Source organism: Diplotaxodon limnothrissa, linkage group LG6, assembly GCF_057381915.1.
Source record: "Diplotaxodon limnothrissa isolate DT_005_m linkage group LG6, D_limnothrissa_male_GT1.1, whole genome shotgun sequence".
Taxonomy (NCBI): Eukaryota; Metazoa; Chordata; class Actinopteri; order Cichliformes; family Cichlidae; genus Diplotaxodon; species Diplotaxodon limnothrissa.
In genome coordinates, this window is record NC_140601.1 from 955171 (window position 1) to 979749 (window position 24579).

The following is a 24579-nucleotide window of genomic DNA, read 5'->3' on the forward strand; positions in this document are numbered from 1 at the left end:
GACCACAGGCCGTCTCACAGGTCCGACCGAGGATTTGCAACGACAACACTCTTCATAAGTGTTCACACATGTTGCACTGCTGTATACAATTGTGCTGCTCTTGCAGTACATTTTTGTTGTTATACCCATCAGGGCTCGATCACAACAGCATTCTCACACACACACACACACACACACACACACACACACACACACACACACACACACACACACACACACACACATATAAGAACTAGATTAGTGTAGTGTAGAAAAAGGTATTTTGTTGTCTTACTATACTGTAACAAATGGCTACATTGCAATTTTAAAAAAGTAACATTACATGAAAAATAAAACAAAACATAACATTAGAGTTTCCTACTCACATGTATAATTTTGCATTTAGCTTGAGTTGGTGGTTATGTTGTCCACAGAGCCTATTGTACATTGACCCGCGTTTACCTTCATCTCGTCACATAGTGAGTTGATATTGGTGACATCTCATCTGTCCCATAACCTGAAACAGACCTGTTAATTTACCTCAGAGTGACCGTGATTAGCTTATAGATACATTTTAAAATCTAAAGTACAATTTACATGACAAGAACTCGCTCTTTTCTGCCAGTTAGCTATCCAATGTTGCCACGCTGACACAGGCGCATTCTTACATGCATTATACGAAGCATGTTGTTCCAGATGCTACTTTGGACTGTCAGAACAATAACACAATGAACAATATGAACATTGATGATATCAAAGAACAAACAATAATGAACACATTTGTGAGTTGCTGCTCGTTGTTTGTTCTGAGTGCAGACTAATACAGGAAGGCTTTCAGAGGCTGCAGATTCTTACAGGTCGAGTTAAAACTTTATTTCAATAACGGAGACGTTTCATGTCCAGATCTCTGCAGATGATAACACCTCAGGCTGCTGCTGATTGTAAATTAGCTTTTGATGACTGCTGAGTGTGTAAGAGAAATAAAGATTACCATTGTAAGTGTATTGATTTCACAATAAAGGTCCTTCCTCACACACCCTAGAAAGAGGCCAACTATGAACAGTTACATGGCGGTGACAGCGTGTCGCTGTACTGACTCGTGTTAAGTAGCTAGAACAGTGGAAACATGAGCGTATCACAAAAACACAGTCAGGGGCATAACAGGCATGTTTTTGGATGGACTTTGATGATCTGTGTCAAACAAAGCTGGTGAGTGTCTCTAAAATAAGTGAGGGGCTTTCGTAGCCCTGTCCAGTCACAAGGACATCAAAACTTACCCAGAACTATGATTTTAGCTTTGCTCAAACACACTGCTGCTTTACTCTGCAGCTCTGTTATGGGGGACCTTACAGGACAGAAGATGATGAAAACAAACCCAACGTCTGCTTCCTCCTCAACTGTGGTGAACTCAGCTTTCTGTCACACTGTGGTTGGAGGAAAAAAACACAAGCCAACTTCTGTCTCACTTCCTGTAGTAAAACGGTCGTCTGCCCAGCCAAGCAATAACAATCAAAACAGGAAGTGAGAGCAGAGTGAGCTGCAGCATGACAAAGCACATTTACAAACTGATGCTTGCAAACAGGCTTTGCCACAATATGCATGAGGAACAATGACTGTGTTTCAGAATCAGAGTCATGGGTCAACATGCATATACATATATATCTCTATATAATATATTTACATATACATGTGATGAATTTAAACATTGTTAGCTGTTAGTTTTTTTCTCTCACTGCATTAAACATAGTGCAGACTGATACATGTGTTCATATGAACAATAAAGTTTAGAAAAACTACTGTTTGCACATGATTTTGGAGGTTAAGTAGACTCATCAAACTGGAGTAACTGTGTCATACTCAGAGGAATGAGCTCAAGTTCATGAGGATACAGTTAGAAAGGCCTAATAAGCTTGACCTGTTTGGACGGAGGTCAAGCGGGTGACTCGATTCAATCCCTGTCTGCTCCACTCTACATGCAAAATATCCTCCGATGCAGCCATCAGTGTAATACCTGATGATAATTACACTACTTGAATGTTGATTGAATGGACAGACAACAGAGCTCCTGCTATGTGGTGTGATTTTTCACATGCCAGTTTTGAAATGTCTGAACACACATATATCTTGACGTGATTAGCAGATATTAGTTTTTGTCGTTCATGAACATTAGATGTATGACTGAGAACACGGAGCTCATGACACAAAGACCTTGCTGCTCCTGTTTGCTGACATGCCAGCCTGATAGATTCTCACTGACCTTTGTAACCTGGTGAACACAAACTTTTAAGATACTTGATTCATTTTCATTTTTTGTAATATGAAAGTATTAGCAAGAAGTGACTTCCTTGCAACAAAAGCAGCGAATGTTCAGCTCTGTAAAAATGTGGGAGGCAAACTTTAGAGAGAGAGGTCACAGCTAGGGATGGGTACCGGTATCCGGTGCCATGATGGCACCGGTTCTGACATAAACGGTAGTAACCAGACCGAAAAGCAGAGCACATTTCGATGCTTTATTTCGGTGCTTTTTTTCCCCTGAGCTGTGATACACTTTGAATTCGCGCCAATCATTTTACGTTTCCGAGGATAGTAGGCGGGCCCAGGTGCGTCCGTTCTTTTAGAGCAGAGCTACAGATTAAAAACGCCCAAGGCGAAGCGGTCAAAGTCTGGCTGTACTTCACAGCAAAAGATGCAAACTCAGCAGCCTGCAACAAGTGCTTTAAGCTGATACTGTGATACTGTCAAAGGAGGTAACACCTCAAATCTGATGAAACACCTGGCGACGCATAGCGGTTTTTTAAAGCCGAGAAATGCGTCGTATTTGATAGCTTGCTGCAGCAGCAGCTGTTCTTGTCTGGGTGAGTCGCTTAATGTTGTTCGTGTGTAATTTACGTTGAGTAGGCTAACCACGTTATTACATTAATGCATGTAAGGTGAACTAGCAAACACCGTCGTAGTTACATGCGGCTGTCTTCTTGTTTGATGGCAGATACTCCCTTCACCCTGGCCAAAAAGGCTAAAATGACCAAAGAAAAAGAGGGAAACAGCTAAACATGAGAGGCCGAGTTTTCCCAAATTAAACCAGAACTGGGCTGAAAGTCCTCATCAGCAGGCTTTGATAGATCCAGATGTGTGAGTGTGTGTAAGAGTCAGGCCTCCATGTGTACGGCACACTGCAGGCTCTGTCGTAGGTTGGGGATCTTTTTCAAAATTGGTTGAATGGAGACAAGTATAGTCAGATTTTGATTAACCATGTAACACCATCTGGAAAGCATCTGATTGCCAGTTGCTTCATTTTTCTGCACTGCCAGTACAATGAAAGCAAATACACCCTATCAGTGCTGCACAGACCTCCTCTGAGCCTAAACCCAGCAGAGCGCTGCTCCTCCAACCAGCCTGGAGAGCTGGTCCTGAAGAATGTGGTCACAGCAGGACTTTGAAGAGAACTGGATTTGTCACTGTGCTGTACGTGAATATGAATTATTGAATTATTTTTATAATGAATCAAATTAAATTATGTTATTAATGTTTGTTGTCCTCATAGAGCATCAAAGAGATGGTTTGTGTTCCAGCCATGCTTTCACATTTTCAGATCAGCTGATTACACAAGCCTGAGCCCCCAATAACAATTTATGCTGTTGAGTAATCTCATAACATGAGTGAGGGAGAGAGAGAAGAAGAGAGGGGGTGGGGGTGGGGTGGAAATGATGGAGGTCTGGCCAGAGAGATAAAGGGAGCAAGCCATCACTTGCTTCCTCTGCCCAGTGCTCCAGCGCCTCCCCCCACCCTGACAGCTTTCATCCAACCTTTGCCAAAGACAGTTTTTCAAAGGGCTGAAAAAGTAGGCCATGAAGTTTGGAGAGTTAGACAGCGAGAGAAGAGGACGGAGGGAGGCTACATTTCAGTTTGAGGGAGGTGAAGCAGAGGAGGAGACTTGAGTGGTGCTATCAGGAATCTTTACCCACTGGTGAGACATCTCGTCTGGACTTTGCTGTCGATTGTGCCAACTCATCTCCGTCTGTGACGCCTCAGAGGACAAAACACACACTTATGTTAAAGCTAAAGTAAAAAGGCTCAGCATAGCGGGGTCATTATATTCAGTCTAACATCTCTGGAAACGTTTCCTGCACTTGCAGTAACATAAAGCGTTGCTGTGTGAATAATGTCATTTCCACGCTCTGTCAGCATCACACACACGTGTGTGTGGAGCAGTGTGGAGACGAGTGTCTGATTCACAAGAAGTCTAAATTCAAATCATGCAAATAACATAAATGATTTCTTTAGTTTCAGTTTTTCTTCATTCATTTCTTACTAAATGTGCATAAAATGTATGTTAAATGTTGAATGTCTTTATTTATTACAATAATTGTATAACGTTACAAAGGCAGTCTTGGAGTCCAGCCTGAATCGATCCTTGGACAGACGTCCAAAACAGATCAATGCCAAGCATAAGAAGAACGAACCTGTGGAAGTATCAGAACAAATATTTTACATGAGCAAAATAATATTTCTGATTGGCAGCTGTTTGTCATTACATCATGTTTCTGGTAGTTTTCAGTTTGTTTTGTTTAAATCAAAGATAAGACAGTTACTGTCTCTTCCAGTGATGAAAACCTGGATGTGGCTCAGCTTCAGTTGTGAGTCTGAGCGTCTCTCAGAGGAGTGTGGACTAAGGTCTTCAAGATGAGTGAAGATAATGGAGGAGATGTTCAGAGAGAGGCGGGGCTGCTGGCAAACTCCATTATCTCCACGCAAATGTGGCAGGACTGTAGATTAAAAACACCGATGTAAGCGATGAGCTTGATGTTACAGATGGATAAAGACCAAAAACACAGTGAAAGCAACGACAGAACACAAATTAAATCCTCCTAATTCACCTGATCTCAACTTCTTTGAGCCTGTTTTGTATTTAATGAAGAAAAAATTGTGACTACAGCCAAGCAGCAACTGCAGGAGGCTCCAGCAAAACCTAGCAAAGTAATCTTCATTTGTCATGGCACTTCTGAGCCTGTGAAAATGGGATCCTTCGTACCAAACTGTCACTTAGTCTGTGTTAGTCTACACTGTAACCGCATGATGGTCGTTTCATGTCATGTAGTGAACACAGGACGCAGGAGTGAGCAGCAGAAATCGACCCAGTCCTCAGGTCTGGGACCCATTCTACGGCACTGAGCAGTGTGTATGTGTGTTTCTGTGCGTGTCTGTGTGTGCGTGTTCTCTCTCATGTTGTCCCCATATTTATTTATGGCCCAACACTCAGGCAGCTGCTGAGATGCCTGCAGGCTGACCGTCACACGTCTGCTTTAGCTGAGGACGATGGCTGTGTGATTCCACTGGGCCTGAACAGAGTGAGACAAAACCACGCGTGAGGTGTGTTAATAATCCATTTTTGTGTGTTCGTAGTCTTTGCAAGGACAATGGTCCATTGCAGGACTATTTTGATGAGCTTTGCCGGAGCTCAGAGGGGGGTTGACTTGTTTTTAGGATGGAGGAAAGAACCAGATTTGTAGCATTGTGTCAACAAGAGTCCTCACAAGCAGAGCCAGACATCATGGTTGCCAGATCACGTTTCAGTCTAGTGGAATTCATGTAAACATGTGAATGTTTATGCTAACATGTGCAGACGGACAGGTTTTATCATGTGTTTCTTGCGGACACACACGTCTGTATATTTCAGAGGGGTCATTGTGGGTCATCACCAGGCATTTTATTAGCTGTTTGCATGTAAACACTGGGCTGTTGCTGAGGGTCTGAGCCGGTAATCAGTGGCTATTTTGAGGTTTACATCCACTGAAGTCTTCCACTCTGTACCCACTCGCCCTGCAAAAGCATCCCAGCAATGTCTTCTTTTATCCAGGCTTTCACCAGCTGATCGTCCCCTTGAACCGTCGGGGATCGAGCTGGTGCACGCAGATTCTCCTCTGAAAGGCTCATTCAGCTCACTGTTGTTGTGAGACCAATATTATAAAAATGCAATTCAGAGAAATTTAATAAAAAATGTAGCCACAAACAGTTGAGATGTAAAGCCCTACCTTTAGGATTTTTAGTGTTAGCATTTTGGTCGTGGTGTTTCTCAGAAATGATCTCATGAGGTTGGAGAGCTGATTTCTCAGGTAACGTTAGCTAGCTTGATAAGCAACAGTTGACAAAAAAAACTTCTCTCAACAAAACTAAAACACAAACTTCTCGGATGTTTGGTCATATAATCAAAAACAACAGAAAATGAACAAAAGGCTCCAACAGCATGAAAATGAAGCCATGGATGGCTCCAACAATGATAAATCTCATGAACTGTACATTGGTTTTTAATATGGTTTTTAATAACAGAAAGTATGAGTCCATAAAGACTGACTTTTAGTGGTGTCGTGTCATTTTACATGTTAGCTTCAGTTCAATTCAATTCAATTTCTTTATTGTCCCACATGGGGAAATTAGTTTAGCAGCAGGAGGATAAAAATAAACAGAACAATAATATAAAATAATATTAACAATAATAATGATAGAAAGTTCAAGGACAGTTATTTGCCATTTAGGAGACAAGACGCAGTAGGGATAAAAGAGACCTGGAGTCTTTTAGTCCTCCTCGGAGGTACTCTAAAACGGCGACCGGAAGGCAACAACTCAAACTCACTGTGAAGTGGATGGTTCACACAATTAATAATAGAATGAGCCTTTCTAAGCACATTTCTATTGTAAATGGCCAAAAGTCTATCTTGCCAGCACCCTGAAATTTTGCTAGCAGTTTTTACCAGAAGTCCCAACCGATTCTTATTCTTCACCGTCAGGTTACCAAACCAGGCAGCGATACAAAAAGACATCACAGATTCGATAAAACTTCTATAAAACAAGGACAACATCTCAGATGAGACATTCAAAGATCTCATTTTCCTTAAAAAGAACAGTCTTTGTTGAACTTTTTAGTAGTGGCATCAGCATGAGATTCAAAACACAGTTTATGGTCAAGTACCACACCTAGATATTTATAACTCTCAACGATCCCAACATCGGCAGTTTTAATGATAGTGGGCGATGAGCTATAAGAGGACTTCCTAAAATCAATAATCATGTCTTTAGTTTTTGACACATTAAGTGAAAGGAAGGACTCATCACACCAATCCACAAAATCATCTACAACCTGCCCATGGCCTGACTCGTCCCCCACTAGAAGACTGACGATCACTGTGTCGTCAGCAAACTTCAGGATGTGTCTGTTCGTGAAATTGCTGCGACACTCATTCGTGTACAGAATGAACAGAAGGGGAGAGAGGCAGCAACCCTGGGGTGATCCAGTAGAGGAGGAGAGCACATCAGAAAAGACATGATTCACCCTCACACATTGTGACCTATTAGTCAGAAAGTCTGTCACCCAGCCGACCAGACTAGTGTCAAGCTTGAAATGATTGTAGAGCCTGTCAGCAAGTAAGAGGGGTTGAATTGTATTAAATGCAGATGAAAAGTCAGCAAATAATAATCTTGCATGGGTGTGGGGGGCCTCAAGATGCTTATACAAGAGATGCAGGAGTGTGACAGCAGCATCCTCCACACCTCTCCCTGCTCTATAAGCAAACTGGAAGGGGTCAAGATGGTGTTCAACATGTATTAAAATCTCCTTCTTAATTATCTTGTCAAATGTCTTCATCACTAAAGAATTCAGAGCCACAGGCCTAAAATCATTCAGTGCCTTAGGAGAACTGCCCTTAGCAACAGGAACAATGATCGCATGTTTCCAAATCTTAGGTACTGTCTGTAGCTCTAAAGAAAGTGAGAAGATATAGTGAAAAATCCCACTCAGCTGATCAGCACAAGTTCTCAGTACCTGTCCACAGATGTTGTCAGGTCCAGGACTCTTGCTTTTGGTGTGTCTAAAAAGATTAGCTACCCCTGTCTCATCAATACAAATAGATTGGGGAGTGATGGTCTTTTCCCTCAGTGTGCTGGTCTACCTAGAACAGTCAAAGTTCTCAAAACGAAGGTAAAAACTGTTAAGACTGATGCCAGATGTTTGTCAGAGGTAAACCCCTCTAAGGTAATGCTACTTTTACCTTTCATCTGTAGCCCTGCCATTGTTTTCATACCAAGCCAAGCTCTTTTGAGGTTGTTACTGCTGAGTTCTGCCTCAATCTTATTTCTGTACCTCATCTTGGCGATCTTTATTGCAGCCCTCACCTCCTTCCTCAATATTCTCATAGTGGGAACGTCTCCCTCGTTAAAAGCAAATTTCCTTTTAAGAATCAGATCCTTAATATCTTTAGAGAGCCACGGTTTGTTATTGGGGAAAGTCTTAAATTCTCTGACTGGAACCACAGAGTCTTTGCAAAAAGAGATGTAGCTACACACCACATCGGTGAGTTCATCCAAATCAGAAGTGCTCTCTTGAAACAAGGAGCAGTCAGAGCAATCAAAACACCCCTGAAGGGCAACACAACTGTCTTTTGTTCAGACTTTAGTCCGCTTCACACAGGCCTTCTCCCTCCTAACCACAGATCTGTAAGCAGGGAGGAGGTGAACAACATTGTGATCCAAAGAACCTAGCGCAGGTCCAGCCACAGACTTATATGCCCCCTTAATTGGTCCATAACACAAATCCAACGTTTTGTTATTCCTTGTAGGACAAGTGACATATTGAAAGAAATTGTTCAGTGATTTCTTAAGATTACAATTGTTAAAATCACCAAGAATAAAATTAGGAGCATCCGGTGAGCGAGTCTGCAGATTGTGTACCACTTTAAAAATGGCATCTGCAGCATCTTTAACGTCAGCCTTAGGATGAATGTAAACAACAGTGACAAAGATTTGAGGGAACTCCCTCGGTAAGTAAAAAGGCCTGACAGATACTGAAAGGAGCTCGATGTCAGGAAGACACAACCGCTCCCACACAGTAAAATTATTACACCAGCCCTGGTTGATATATAAACAAACCCCTCCTCCGTGAGATTTGCGTGATACTCCACAGTTCCGATCCAGCCTGACAGGGGTCCCAAAGCCGCTGATTCGCAGTGAAGTGTCACTGTCCATATTGGTCAGCCATGTCTCGGTAAGCGCCATCAGACAAGCCTCCCTGTATTCCCGTAGATGAAGCACATTTCCTTGTAATTCATCTGTTTTGTTCCTAAGAGACTGGACGTTGGCCAGAATCATAGAAGGCAGAGGAACACGATTCTTTCTCCGAAGTTTTCTTAGACGCTGACGCACGCCGCCTTTCTTTCCGCGTTTTCTCAAGCGGCGGGGCTTTCCAAAATTAGTCTTTGACCGGGAAAATAAATCCTCACCAAGAAGCACATCTGTCCGAGCATTAGAAGAGTCGTACATAGACAAACAGGACCACCGTAATCCAAGTAGTTCCTCGCGTGTATAAGTGATTGTCAGTGAGAGTGAATGACTCCAGGTGAATATCGCCAACAACAATAAGACTAAGGTGTAGAAGATCTCCATCTCGGCAAAAAAAGTTAAAACCACGGTTAAGAACAGAGTTAAAACAAAGTTAAAAACAAAAAGAAAAAGAGAAAGAAAACGCCAATAAACACCTGCTGCAGGTCGCCACAAGAGCAGCGCCCCTGCGCTCATCTCTCTTAACACAGTTTTCAGCTCCAGAGCCTGACTTATGTTCAAATCCTGTTTTTTGTGAGGGGCAACCAATCACAAGGCAGATAAATGGAACAGGAAGCAAAACCAGTGATGCAAGGATTATTTTAATGTTGACCTATCGCGACTTTCTTATTATTTCTGTCACATCTATTTTTTGCATTAGTGGATACTCATATAAAACAATATTCAAATAATGACATTAGTGTAAATAAAAAATAATGAGATTTTTCAAACCACTTTGGGACTTTTTTAAAAACCTTTTTACAAAGTGACAGAAAGGAGACATTTTGGCCAAGAAGAAACAAAGCTGTGCCTTCATTCTTCAGACCTTTCTGCTGTGGTAGATGTAAGAACAGCTTCATCGGGATGAAGACCATTTGCTCTTGGTGCCACCTCATGTTCTGCTTCTCAAACATTTTGAACATTAATCTTGTGCTTCTCTCTGTTATTGCTCTTTCTTCACCCTTTGCTTGATTTAATTAAAATAATGTCAGCTCTATTCACAGATACAGGCGACCTCAGCGCTCTAAGATAACGTCAGTGCTGGAGATCAACACTGACAATGCCAGGCTATTCTAATTTTATAAATTAACAGCAGCTGAAAATGTCACTGTAATCAAACACCTATGTCTCTATTCTGGGGATCAGTAATGCTGTTTCCACTGGTGTCACAGACACACTAAAAGTGTCCCTGTGCAGACGTCAGGCTCGGCCGCTGACCTGATGTTCAGAGGTGGAAATGTGCTGACTCAGCGCTGATGGGGTTTCGTCTGCTCACCTCAGTCAGCAGTTCTGAAGGAAGGGCTGGCTGAAGCAATAACTGAAGAGGCAACAGTCACCTCTGATCAGCCACACCTCTGTGTGACCCAGTAAAAGCTTCTTCACAGCTGTGGGTAAATCAGAGGATGAGCTAAAATACATCACATCTCAGCGCTGGGTTCAACACTGTGCTATATTACAGAGAAACAGTTAACATTCATAACAAAGCTTTAGCACTACAGCCAGGGATTCACTGATGATGGACAGGATGCTGCAGAAGCAGGCAGCAGGCTGCGCAGGCCGGGGAGACATCAGCCAGATGATCTATGACAACCGGAGCAGACCGGGCACAGAACAGGCTTCGGGATAGGTGCAAGAAAACACCTTATTGTGAATATAGTTTATTTATTTATTTCATTTTTGGCATGTTGCCTTTAAAAAATCTATGATTATAAAATACACAAATACCAGAGCTTCTGTCCTGTATTCATTATCATACACACAATAATAGATATACCCTTCAGTCAGAGGTGTTTTACATGTGCAGTCATTTCAATCACTCACCTTGAACTGGAGGAAAATTGATCTTGAGACCAATTCTAAAATCTTTGGATTCACACCATGGGATAAGTCCAGCATTTCTTTAAAAATACCGATTACAGAAATTTAATAGGATTTGATCTATTTATTTTATCATTAATTTGCTAATGCAAAATGGAAGCTGCGTGTTTCCCACCCTGGGTGGGTCGACATGGGAGGGCGCTAGGAAGAAAACATCCATCACAAACAATTATCTAATAACTGTCTTTAATCAGAAATCACTCAAATATTTGCCAATCAATGGAGAGAAGGGCAAAGTTCATGTACAAGTAGTCTGGTCGAGCCTGCATCACTGCTCTGGTGTGTTTGATGAAGATTTAGTATATAATTGTGTTTTTAAATAATTGTGTTTTTTTTATTGCAGAGGTGTAATGTGTGCACAGTGACAGCTTAATGTGCTGAGTCAAGTGACCCACGGCTGCCTTCTGATCAGGATGTTTCTAAGAAACACACATACACACAAACAGTATGTGTGTGCCCATCCTCAGGCCCTGCTGAGTCTGCTGTTTCTCAGCTGTTGTGAGCAGCAGTTTTCTTGGTGTCATAGTGAGAAGATGCCTTGTCACACTTACATGTTTCAGATCATCTAAGCATTTCTAACGTTGGACAAAAATAGCCAGACTTAATATAAAATATAGCTTCAAATGATCATTTCTGTCACGGTTGAGGATAGAGTGGACTCAGGTGCGGCGCTCTGAATATAACCAGTGCATTTATTTACAGTGGATAAAGGCTGACAATAGTTTGACTGTGCAATAGTGGCTGGTGCTCAGACTGTGCGTGGTAGTGGGTGCCCGTCTCTCCTCCAAGTGTCTCCTTGTGCTCGTGTATCCTCCGTCCCAATTCCTAGTCGCACACAGACAACAACAGTAAATTACCAAATATAGCTGACAACACTTAGCTACACGAACGGCTTGTAACACTGCTAGGCTTAGTGCAATACTCCAGCGCTGTCTGTCGCTCAGCCACACCATTAAATAGTCCTGCCTAAGATGGTGGATGATTGGCAGCAGCTGGTGAAGAATAAGTTGCAGATGAGGTGAGAAGGGTCTGGCTGCAGCCACTGGGGAGCGCTGTATTGCGACCTCCACAGTAACCGGAAACACCTGACCTCCACAGTAGCCGGAAACATGTGACCTCCACAGTAGGCAGAAATACGTTCCCTGCATGGATACAATGGAAATGGTAAGTAAGTAAGAAAGTAAGTACACGCTTACTGCCGAGCTTAGCAAATGTAACCTTATAATATGGTAGGAACATTGTGTCAACTCAGACTTCAGTGATGTTAGTTACTGACCCGAATGAGCTGTCGTGTTTTGTTTCAGACTGGATTTACAGAAATGTTCACTGAATGTGTTGGAAATTAAAGGAAATTAAAAAAAAATAAGTTGGATGTACTTAATTCATTTGTGTGGAATCTGTTGACAAAATAGATTTATGTAAAACTAATTAGTAAAGCATAAGGTGGCTGAAAATATAATATTTGAATTAATCTAACTTAAATTTAACATTTTACTGCCAAAAATAAGAAATGTGTTTAAGTAACTAATCTAAACCATCTAACCTGTAAATGTATCATTTATGTTCATACAACATAGATGACTTAAAGATTTTTGCTTTAAACTAACACAATGCAATTTCAAAATAAAAAGCTTACAGTTGCTATTAACATTAATGTACTACCCTGCAATCAATAATATTTTTATACATTTTACGCATTAACCCTCTGGGCAACTATCCTGGCCATTTGTGGCCACTTCACTTTTTTGACCATTTTTGCTGCGTTAATGGAAATGGAATGAATGGGTCTAGATTTGCTTCAAGCAACTCAAAGAAGTCCAGACGCTTTTCTTTCCAAGCTCCTTAGACAATAAATTATGACGCATCAAATATTACACAGGCTGCAATGAATCTCTGTTGATACAGGCTATTGAGCTTTGAGTTTCCCAGTCAAACTTAGCTCTGAAACACATGCTAAAAACACTTTCACTCTTGTAGATTTCATAACAAGATAGCATAGCCAAAATATTAACTCTCAAAAAAAAAAAAAAAAATTCAAAGCTGCAGCACATACAGCAACAAACACTGTTAGTAAATGTTTCCTGGAGTTTGTGCAGGTGCAATAAGTGCTACTGCTGTAACAGCTTCAAGATCACTTATTTTTCTGGAAAGATGGCAAGAAGGGCATTACTGCTCATTTCTACAATCTCCCACATCTTGGAATAGAAGCCTTTGTCCCATGAAAACCACTTCACAGTAGGAGTCCTCTAAAACCTACAAATGAAGAGTGATCCTGGAAGAAATGGGGCGCACACTAGTGACCTCAACAATTGCAAGAGCGCCTTGTCCGCGATGCTCAGATGAAAAAAAAAAAAGGAAGTTTCATGAAAACATTAGGACTTCATCACCTGCTTATCTGAAAAGTTACTGGTAATATATAACCTAACCTAACTGGCATTTAAAGAGTAAAAAAAAAGAATGTAGATAAAATTTTGGTTTTGATGAAAAGGACTGGAACTAATTTTAAGTGTCAAATCGGTAAAAGTCGATAAATGTTTTAATAAATATACATTTTATAGCTTTTTATAACATTGGCCAAAAAAGTGGCCAACGAACAAGCTGGGAGAGAGTTTTATATTTTTTGCTGTCCTTGAACAAAAATAACAGTGCATGATAATCAGTGTTGATGTTAATCAATTAGATGTCCCAGACACTATTAATGATACAGTGGTCCCTCGTTTATCGTGGGAGTTACGTTCTAAAAATAACCCGCGATAAATGAAATCCGCGAAGTAGCCAACTTTATTTTTTACAATTATTTTAGATGTTTTGAGACTGTAAAACCCCTCACTACATGCTTTATACACTTTTCTCAGACTGGCATGAACATTTTCACACTTTTTTCTTTTGTTTAAACACTCTTAAAGTTCAAACCTTCATAGAAACATAAGTCCAGTATTATAGAATGAAACCGTGCAAAACGTTTTGTCAGCATTGTTGTGTTTGTTGGGGAGAAAACTTACATCACTTCACTGCTAGCGATCAAAGGTATATGTAAATTTGACAAACTAAACTCATTCTGTACTGTACAGCAGCGGTCCCCAACCTTTTTTGCACCACGTACCAGTTTAATGTCAGACAATATATTCACGGACCAGCCTTCAAGGTGTCGCGGTTAATACAAAAAATAAAATGATACAGACAAAGACAACAACAGTGGTATTTTGTAAATATTAAAAAAAAATTGTAATTATGTAACTTTATTAGCAGCGTCCTCCTGAAATGCGCCAACAACATTGAGACTAACATCCTCCTCTCTGTTTCTTAATGCTCTCTGGTCACTATGGTAACACATAAATAGTTCTTTCAAGATAAGACACAAAACTACAACCATACATTTCACACCCGAGCCTCAACTCTCGCGGCCCGGTACCGGTCCGTGGCCCTGTTGGGGACCGCTGCTGTACAGGAAACACAGCAATAGATTGATTGACAATGGTCTACAGCAATCAGAATGCACAACACAATGTGATGTAAAAAAATATATATATATTATGCCAAAAAAGTAGCAAAAAGGCAAAAACAATAAACATAACAGATGGACACTTTTGTCCATGCACAAGCTGAAGGGACATGACCGACCTGGTCATGTTTATTTCTCTGCAGCATCAATAGCAACAAAAACGCAATTTAGTTTTCGATGTCAAAGTCAATTTAACCGAAGTCACGTGTTTCCGGTTACTGTGGAGGTCACAATATGGCGCTCCCCAGTGGCTGCAGCCAGGTGCTCTTGGGTGAGGCAGCTCAGGGCGACAGCTTTTCCGGGTCCCTCGTTGCTACGCAACCTCCGTAAACAATCGCAACAGAGCCGGAGAGAAAGAGCGAGAGAGAGAAAAACACACACACGCATATACACACAGGCAGGTCGACCGGTCGGGGCACCGTCCGACCCTGACAATTTCATTTATTTAATGAAAAGGTATCCTCTGGTCCTGTGTGAGAAAGTAAATACCCCTCTTGTTAAATCATGAATTAACTGTGAGTAACCACATGCTAATCACAGAACCTGTCTGACAAAGAGAGGTAGGCTAAAAAACCAACAAATTATGCCAGAATCTCGAGAAAGTCAAGAGCAGACGAGTCATTGCATAATGACTAAGTAGACTCAAACTAAAGTCAGCACATTTATTCCAAAGCAATCCCCCCAGCGAATGTAATAACTACTTCCTGTTCGGTATCTTAGATCGTGGAGGACAAAAAGTTTCAAACTTTTGTGCAGGCCTTAAACCCCATATATGTTTTTACCCAGTAGTAATGAATGCATGAAAATACAGTGTTTAAGGATACACTGAATACATAATTGCTTACCAACACACAGACCATTCATATTTCCTAAATTAGGCTGAAATAGAAGGAGAGCCCCGGGGCCACCCAGGACACGCTGGAGAGATTATATCTCTCGGCTGGCCTGTGAACACCTTGGTGTCCCCCCGGATAAGCTAGAGGAGGCAGCTGGGGAGAGGAAGGTCTGGGCTTCTCTGCTTAGGCTGCTGCCTCCGCAACCCGGCCCTGGATAAAGCGGAAGAAGATGGATGGATAGAAGAGGAGCAAAAGCAGAGCTCCCAAATGAGGAGCCCTTTGGGAGTTGTAAGAGCCAGCTCCAGTAAGGAACCCAAGCCAAAGAGCCAAATGTTTGAAAAGAGCCAGACCTCCCATCACTATTATTGACATCTTTCAGTTTGCAAAGGGTTACAAAGGTTTTTTTTAAGGCATTCATGGAGCAATTACCCATAAATGGAGAAAACTTGGAACAGTGGGGAACCGGCATGGCCAGCCTAACAAAGTTACTACAGGAGCACATTAATGACTCATGCAGGAGGCCACAGAAGAACAAGGAACAACTTCTAAAGAACTGCAGGTCTAAATTGGCCAAGTTAAGGTCCAAGTCCATAATTCAGCAATAAGACGAAGACTGAGCAAAACTGATATCCCCTGGGAAGTTCCAAGGTGAACGTCACTGCTGACCAAAAAAAACACAAAGACTCACATTTGCCAAAAACATCTTGATCCTGAGACTTTTGGGAAAATCAGGACGTGGATGACTTGTGTTTGTACTTGGGTCTATTTCTTCAGTATGTAATAGTGTTTGTGTTCAAAACATGAAGAAAACCTTAAAGAAGATGCAGTTTGTTGTCTGAACAATGTACAATGTTTGCACCTTGAGGCTACTGTTGTTGTGATTTGGAGTTATATAAATAAAACTGAATTAAATGAAACTGAAAGGATCCGGAAAGAACAAACTGGGGTGAAGCGTTGTCATCTTTCTTTACTGAGCAGCACTACAGAGTGCCTTTTTGATGGTGTGTTCAGTGTGAATGTTGGCTTTCTGCTCATTCATACTTTCCACATGCACTGCATATAACCCCTCTCACTGGGCTGGCTGGCGTTGCAGTATTGCAGTAATTCTATCCTTGTATAGAATATCCTTGTCACTTGTCATCAGTGTGTCCTGGATCCTCAGCAGCTGATGCACACCCTGTTAACCCGGGTGCCATCTGAGCCAGTATTGCTTTCATGCTCTGAGGCAGGCTTGGGTAGTATGGTGGGCCTTGACTGAGGACCTGGTCGTGCATTTTTTTTTAAAAAGATGCCTGCGTGATCCTCGGGCTTGGGTTCTCTACTAAAGGTTTTTAAGGTTCAACACAGTATCTTAGCTGTTTCCTTCGACTGGACTCTTCTAGACAGTGACCTCTGAAGTTGTGCCTGGAATCTGTTTTGGGGCATAGCTCCTACTGCCCCTATTACCACTGGGACCACTTTGGACTGCATTGTCCACATCTGGTCCAGTTGTCCCTGATGCTTCTCTGTTTTCTCATGCTCCTTATTCCCGATGTCTCTGTCCACTGTGATTGGTCTTCTGCTCCTTGTCAGCCACCACTGTGTCTGGTTGGTTGTCCAGCAACTCCTTGTCTGTCTGGAACCCACAAGACCTTTACTCTGTTGTTCCAAACCACCTTTGGTGGTGTTTTCTATTGGATTTGAGTCCATATGAGCACAGATGTTCCTGGACATTATCCCAGCCACTTGGTTGTGCCCCTGACTGTACACTATCCTGCTGCTATGTATTAGATAGTCTCTTAGTATTTAGACTCCAGGGCTCGCTGTGCTGTCCTGTAAGCTAGATATTTCAAGCCACTGGTAGAATGTCATCCACTTCCGCGAGCCATCTCAGGGGGGTCATCTTGCTGATATATAAGAGGATGAAATTCATCTTGGATTGTGGCACTCACTAATGCTTGCCATCACTCTTTCTGTTGCTCACACAGACTCAGTGAGTTAGACTTCAGGTGGAGACCATCCAGTGTAAGACGTTTTCATGGCTGATGGCTATTCCACCCCTGAATCTATATTTGCATCCACTCTTGCTGACTTAGGGGGTTGACATAATTTATAGAAGAAAGAATTTAAACGTTTACAAGGTTACAATGAAAAAATAATCACTGAAATAAAAATTCACTACTTTCCCAATAGTATTATCTCATCTGTCCTCACTTGAGCAACATCCCGTTCTTAATGCATTGGGTTTGATATGATGTTGGCCCACCCTTTGCAGCCATAACAGTTTCAACTCTTCCACAAGGTTGAGGAGTGTATTTCTGGGAACTTTTGACCACTCCTCCAGAAGAGTATTTTTGAGGTCAGACACTGATGTTGGACCAGAAGGCCTGGCTTACAGTCCCTTTTCTAATTCATCCCAAAGGTCTTCTTTCAGGTTTCAGTCAGGACTGTGTGCAGGCCAGTCAAGTTCTCCAACACCAGTCTCACGCATCCACGTTTTTATAGATCCTGCTTTGTAGACTGGAGCACATCCATGATGGAACAGGAAGGAGCCATCCCCTAACTGTTCCTACAAAACTGGGAGCATGAAATTGTCCAAAATGCCTTGGTATGTGAAGTATTAGGAGTTCATCTCAGTGGAACTAAGGAGCCGAACACACTCCTTGAAAACAACCCACAGCGTAATCCCCCCAAGGAATAGGATGTCAACCATCTCTGCTTAGTCAACAGGCTGACATCGCCCCTGTGCTCCTGATTGTGTTTCCTGCCTCTGAACTTCCTGGCTTTTTCTGGGCAGGTTGTTGCAGTGTCACGTAGAGCAGGGAGATGTCCATGAGAGTTGCCTGAATTCAATTTCAATTACATTCATTTTTATTTATATAGCGCCACATCACAACAGCAGTTGCCTCAAGGCGCTTTATATTGTACAGTAGATCGCACAATAATACATACAGAGAAAAACCCAACAATCACGTGACCTCCTGTGAGCAAGCACTTGGGCGACAGCGGGAAGGAAAAACTCCCTTTTAACAGGAAGAAATCTCCGGCAGAACCAGGTTCAGGGAGGGGCGGGGCCATCTGCTGTGACCGGTTGGGGTGAGAGAAGGAAGACAGGATAAAGACATGCTGTGGAAGAGGTGACAGAGGTTAATAACAGATATGATTCAATGCAGAGAGGTCTGTTAATACATAGTGTGTGAAAAAGGTGACTGAAAAGAAAAAACTCAATGCATCATGGGAATTCCCCGGCAGCCTACGTCTACTGCAGCATAACTAAGGGAGGATTCAGGGTCACCTGATCCAGCCCTAACTATATGCTTTAGCAAAAAGTAAGGGTTAAAGCCTAATCTTAAAGGTAGAGATAGTGTCTGTCTCCTGAATCCAAACTGGAAGCTGGTTCCACAGAAGAGGGGCCTGAAAACTGAAGGCTCTGCCTCCCATTCTACTTTTAAATACTCTAGGAACAACAAGTAGGCCTGCAGAGCGAGAGCGAAGTGCTCTAATAGGGTGATATGGTACTACAAGGTCATTAAACCTGGAGAACCCATGGGGTCAAATTTGACCCCGCAGTTTCTCCAGGGTTAAGATAAGATGGGGCCTGATTATTTCAGACCTTGTATGTGAGGAGCAGGATTTTGAATTCTGGATTTAACAGGGAGCCAATGAAGGGAAGCCAATACAGGAGAAATCTGCTCTTGGTGCAGCATTTTGGATTAACTGAAGGCTTTTCAGGGAGTTTTTAGGACTTCCTGATAATAATGAATTACAGTAGTCCAGCTTGGAAGTAATAAATGCGTGAACTAGTTTTTCAGCATCCCTCTGAGACAGGATATTTTTAATTTCAGAGATGTTGCACAAATGGAAGAAAGCAGTTGTTGGAGTCAAATTGTTAAATGTTGTCATTGTGTTACTTAAATTTGTAAGTCTTAGTTCAAGCAGCATGATCAAAGACATTCCTTTGTTTCTGACCACCTCCCCAGCCAGTTTGTTGGTGGGGGAGGCTATAGTGTTTTATTATGGGACATCCTATGTGAGGGTTCTGTTTTCTTGTTTAGTAAACTTCCAGCTTTATGACCCTTTTGTAGGCAGGAGGTCACACAAACGCACCCCCAAAACACGCAGTGTTTTAACCTTTTGTGACCATAGGGGTTTTTTTTTTTTACAATGAGTGGTGCTTGTGTTCTCAGAATAAAAGGCTGCAAGGAAGGCTGTTCATTTGAAGTTGGCTAGGAGACAGGTGAGGAGTGTTCAGCTCCAAGAGCCTGGTTCTGACCAGCTAGCAAGTAAAAACCCGGTTAAAGATATTTGTCTTGCTTCCTTGTCGTTAACGGGAATAAGTTTCTAAACCAGCGGGGCCTGTGGAAGCGCAGACCCAGCAGTCCTACATATTTGTTTAATATGAGCATTGAAGAACATGTCCTGGTCAAAAATGACTCCAAGGTTCCTCACAGTGTTACTGGAGGCCAAGGTAATGCCATCCAGAGTAAGAATCTGGTTAGATACCATATTTCTAAGATTTTCAGGGCAGAGTACAATAACCTCAGTTTGATCTGAATTAAGAAGCAGAAAGTTAGCGGCCATCCAGGTCTTTATGTCTTTAAGACATTCCTGCAGTTTAACTCATTGGTATGTGTTATCTGGCTTCATGGATAGATAGAGCTGGGTGTCATCTGCATAGCAGTGAAAATGTATGCTATGTCTTCTGATGCTGCTGCCTAAGGGAAGCATGTATAATGTAAACAGAATTGGTCCTAGCACTGAACCCTGTGGAACTCCATAATTAACCTCAGTGTGTGAAGAGGACTCTCCATTTACATGCACAAACTGGAGTCTATTAGATAGATATGATACAAACCACTGCAGTGCAGTACCTGTAATACCTACAGCATGTTCTAATCGCTCTAATAGGATATTATGGTCGACAGTATCGAACGCTGCACTGAGGTCTAGCAGGACAAGCACAGAGATGAGTCCACTGTCAGAGGCCATAAGAAGATCATTTGTAACCTTCACTAAAGCTGTTTCTGTGCTGTGATGAGCTCTGAAACCTGACTGAAACTCTTCCAATAAGCCATTCCTCTGCAGATGATCTGTTAGCTGTTTGACAACTACCCTTTCAAGGATGTTTGATATGAATGGAAGGTTGGAGATTGGCCTATATTTAGCTAAGACTGCTGGGTCTAGAGATGCTTTTTGAGTAAAGGTTTAACTACAGCCAGCTTGAAGGCCTGTGGTACATAGCCGATCATTAGAGATAGGTTGATCATATTTAAGATTGAAGCATTAATTAATGGCAGGACTTCTTTGAGCAGTTTTGTAGGAATGGGGTCTAAAAGACACGTTGATGGTTTGGAGGAAGTAATTATTTAAGTTAACTCAGAAAGATCAATTGGAGAAAAAGAGTCTAACTCATAGGTGTGAAACTCTGGCCCGCGGGCCATATTTGGCCCGCAGCCTACTTACATTTGGCCCACGAAGCCATACCAAATTACTTTCAGAGCTGGCCTACTGGTATTATACAGCTAATATATATATTGTTTAGTATTAAGCTTTGCTTGTTCCATATTCAGTTTTTCAGCAAAACGTGTTTGAGTCCATAAGAAAAGATTCATTCTTATATCTGGAGGAATAAATATATATATTTATATATATATATATTTCAATAAATATTAACATTAGCCTGCGACTTTGTTCCAGTTTTGAATTTGGCCCACTGTGTATTTGAGTTTGACACCCCTGGTCTAACTTAACATCAATGGTACTGAAAGTAGCTGTAGATAATGTTACATCTGTGGGATGATTATTGGTATTTTTTTCTCTAATGATTAAATTGTTATTTGTGAAGAAGTTCATGAAGTCATTACTAATTAGCGTTAAAGGGATGGTTGGCTCAACAGAGCTCTGACTGTTTGTCAGCCTGGCTACAGAGCTGAAGAGAAACCTGGGGTTGTTCTTATTTTCTTCAATCAGTGACGAATAGTAAGATGTTCTGGCTTTGTGGAGGGCTTTCTTATAAAGCAGCAAACTATTTCTCCAGGCTAAATGATGATCTTCTAAATTTGTGACACGCCATTTCCTCTCCAGCTTACGAGTCATCTGCTTAATGCTAAGTGTTTGAGAATTATTCCACGGAGTCAGGTACTTCTGATTAGAGACTTTAGTTTTCACAGGAGCTACAGTATCCAGAGTCGTACGTAGTGAGGAGGTGAAATTATTAACAAGATAATCGACCTCTGTTGGAGTAGTGTTCAGATAGCTGCTCTGCTCTGTGTTGGTACAGGGCATTGAAGATGATAACAGTGGGTGGATTATATTCTTAAACTTAGTTACAGCGCTTTCAGAAAGACATCTACTGTGATGAAGTCTACTCTCCACTGCTGTGTAATCAATTATTGTAAATATATATGTTATCAGGAAATGATCAGAAAGCAGAGGGTTTTCAGGAAACACTGTTAAATGTTCAGTTTCTATGCCATATGTTAAAACAAGATCTAGAGTGTGATTAAAGTGGTGGGTGGGTTCTTTTACATTTTGAGAGAAGCCAATTGAGTCTAATAACAGATTAAATGCCATGTTGAGGCTGTCATTTTAGCATCTACATGGATGTTAAAATCACCCACAATAATTATTTTATCTGAGCTGAGAACTAAATCAGATAAAAAAGTCTGAGAAATCAGACAGAAACTCTGTGTAAGGCCCAGGTGGACGATAGATGATAACAAGTAAGACTGGTTTCTGAGTTTCACAGCTGGGGTGGACGAGGCTAAGCATCAGGCTTTCAAATGAATTAAAAGTCTGTCTTGGTCTTTCATTAATTAATAGGCTGGTGTGAAAAATTGCTGCCACACCGCCCCCTCGGCCTGTGCTTCGAGGTTTCTGGTAGTTAGAATGACTCGGGGGTGTTGATTCATTTAAACTAACATAATCCTCCTGCTGCAACCAGGTTTCTGTAAGGCAGAGTAAATCGATTTGTTGATCAATTATTAAGTCATGTACTAACAGAGACTTGGAGGAGAGAGACCTAATATTTAATAATCCACATTTCACTGTTTTACTCTTTGGTACAGATGTGGATACTGTATTGTTCTTTCTTTGTGATTTTCTATGTTTAAGTTGTTTGTTGCTGGTTTTTAGTTTGTTTTTTGTCTGTTTGGGAGCTGACACAGTCTCTATGGAGATGGGTTTTTGGGGGGATAGCAGGAGGAGAGAAGCTGCAGAGAGGCGTGTAAGACTGCAACTCTGCTTCCTGGTCCCAACTCTGGATAGTCATATTTTTGGGGAATTTAATAAGTTTGTCCATATTTCTAGAAATGAGAGTTGCTCCATCCAAAGTGGGATGGATGCCGTCTCTCCTAACAAGACCAGGTTTCCTCCGGAAGGTTTGCCAATTATCTATGAAGCCCACATCATTTCTGGGACACCACTCAGACAGCCAGCAATTTAAGGAGAACATGCGGCTAAACATGTCACTCCCGGTCTGATTGGGGAGGGGACCAGAGAAAACTACAGAGTCCCACATTGTTTTGGAAAAGTTGCACATCAATTCAATGGGTGGCTGTAGCTCAGGTGGCAGAGCAGGTCAGCCACTAATCAGAAGGTCGGTGGTTCGATCCCAGGCTGCCTCCTCGCTGCATGACAAATATCCTTGGGCAAGATACTAACCCCGTGTTTGCCTACTGGTGGTGGTCAGAGGGCCCGGTGGCGCCAGTGTCCGGCAGCCTCGCCTCTGTCAGTGCGCCCCAGGGCAGCTGTGGCTACAATGTAGCTTGCCATCGCCAGTGTGTGAATGGGTGAATGACTGAATGTAGTGTAAAGCGCTTTGGGGTCCTTAGGGACTAGAAAAGCGCTATACAAATGCAGGCCATTTACCAATATTGATTTTAGTGACCTCCAATTGGCGTAACCGGGTGTCATTACTGCCAATGTGAACTATGATTTTACTGAATTTACGTTTACCCGTAGCCAACAGTTTTACATTTCCCTCAATATTGCCTGCTCTGGCCCCAGGAAGACAATTGACTATGGTTGCTGGTGTCTCTAGCTTCGCATGTCTGAGAACAGAATCACCAATTACCAGAGTTTGACCCCCGGCGAGTGTGTCACCGAGTGGGTAAAACTGGTTAGACACATGAACAGGTTGGTGGTGTACCTGGGGCTTCTGTTTAGGACTATGCTTCCTCCTCACCGTCACCCAGCCGCCCTCTTTCCCCAGCTGCTTGGGGTCTGCCGGGAAACAGCTAGCGGGGCCTACGCTATCTTCGGCTGCACCAGCTACAGGGGCCTGGCTAGCTACGGGTGAATGAAGGGTGCGAAGCCGAGTCTCCAATTCAGTAATCCTGGCCTCCAGAGCTGCAAATATGCTACATTTGTTACAGATATCATTACTGCTAAAGGAGGCCGAGGAGTAACTAAACATCTGACACAATGAGCAGGAAAGTGCAGGAGGGACAGGTGAAGAGGCCATGCTGCTAGCGAGTCGGCTATGAGCTAAGCTAAGCTAGCGAAACAGTAAAAACACAGTGAGTGAATACTTTGGCTATATGTTAGGTAGTGAGTACACAGAAAGTGTATGAAAAAAGGATGTATCTAAAAGTTTTTATTTAATTTGCTAAGCAGATAAGCTACTCAAAAACACCACTGTGCTTGAGCAGGAACAGGAAGTGATATTCTACCGCAGAGAGAGCGAACCCCAAGTGACAGCACCACCAGGAGTCAAACTACTCTTGGTGTAGTTTGACTCTTTTTACTCCTTCTGATAAATCCCCACCATTCGCATTGTTTGTGCTAAAGTGAGCAGGCTTGTAACCAGAGTGAGGGGCAAAGAGTTTGTGTAGCTGTGGGGGTTAAGGCGTGCTGATCGCCTCATCTAAATATAACCATCTCATGGCTAGCTTACATGAGCATGGCCCCAGGCTCCTCTGATTTCCACGACACCTGATCCATAGGGCGCACACCAGGGCATGTGCTCCAAGCTACAGGAAAACATGTGGTGATTGAGTTTCACTGCTTCCAGCTGGCTGTTTTTGTGCCAGCTGCACACACTAGCATGCATTAGTTGGAGACGAAGATAAAAAAAAAAAGGAAATGCTTGCTGTGCTGGTGGAAAAACATGTCCAGACATGTCTGAATGTCACAATGAGGCTACACTCAACCAAACCTCCATTCACATTTTAGGAATTTACACCAGACTTTTGAATCCTGTGACTCACACAAGTGAGTGGGACTGATGTCTATCCTGGTCTGTACTGGAAGAGTGCAAATCAGATTCTGATTGCATTTTCCAGTTTTAACATTTTTGTCCTGTCACTGTGATGTTGTTCA

At 42.2% G+C, this 24579-nt stretch overlaps 1 protein-coding gene across 1 annotated transcript in view; it reads right to left on the reverse strand.

The window, feature by feature from the left end:
- The window catches only part of LOC146629868 (uncharacterized), a 62577-nt gene extending 38822 nt beyond the window's left edge, over window positions 1-23755 (reverse strand). Inside the window, exons 1-2 of the mRNA XM_085355377.1 lie at window positions 23134-23755; window positions 22491-22809 (exon numbers count right to left, since the gene is read on the reverse strand). Coding sequence (XP_085211503.1) covers window positions 22491-22809; window positions 23134-23722 — 908 coding nt within the window. The 5' untranslated portion in view covers window positions 23723-23755. The remainder of the gene's footprint in view (window positions 1-22490; window positions 22810-23133) is intronic.
- Window positions 23756-24579: the final 824 nt, after the last annotated feature.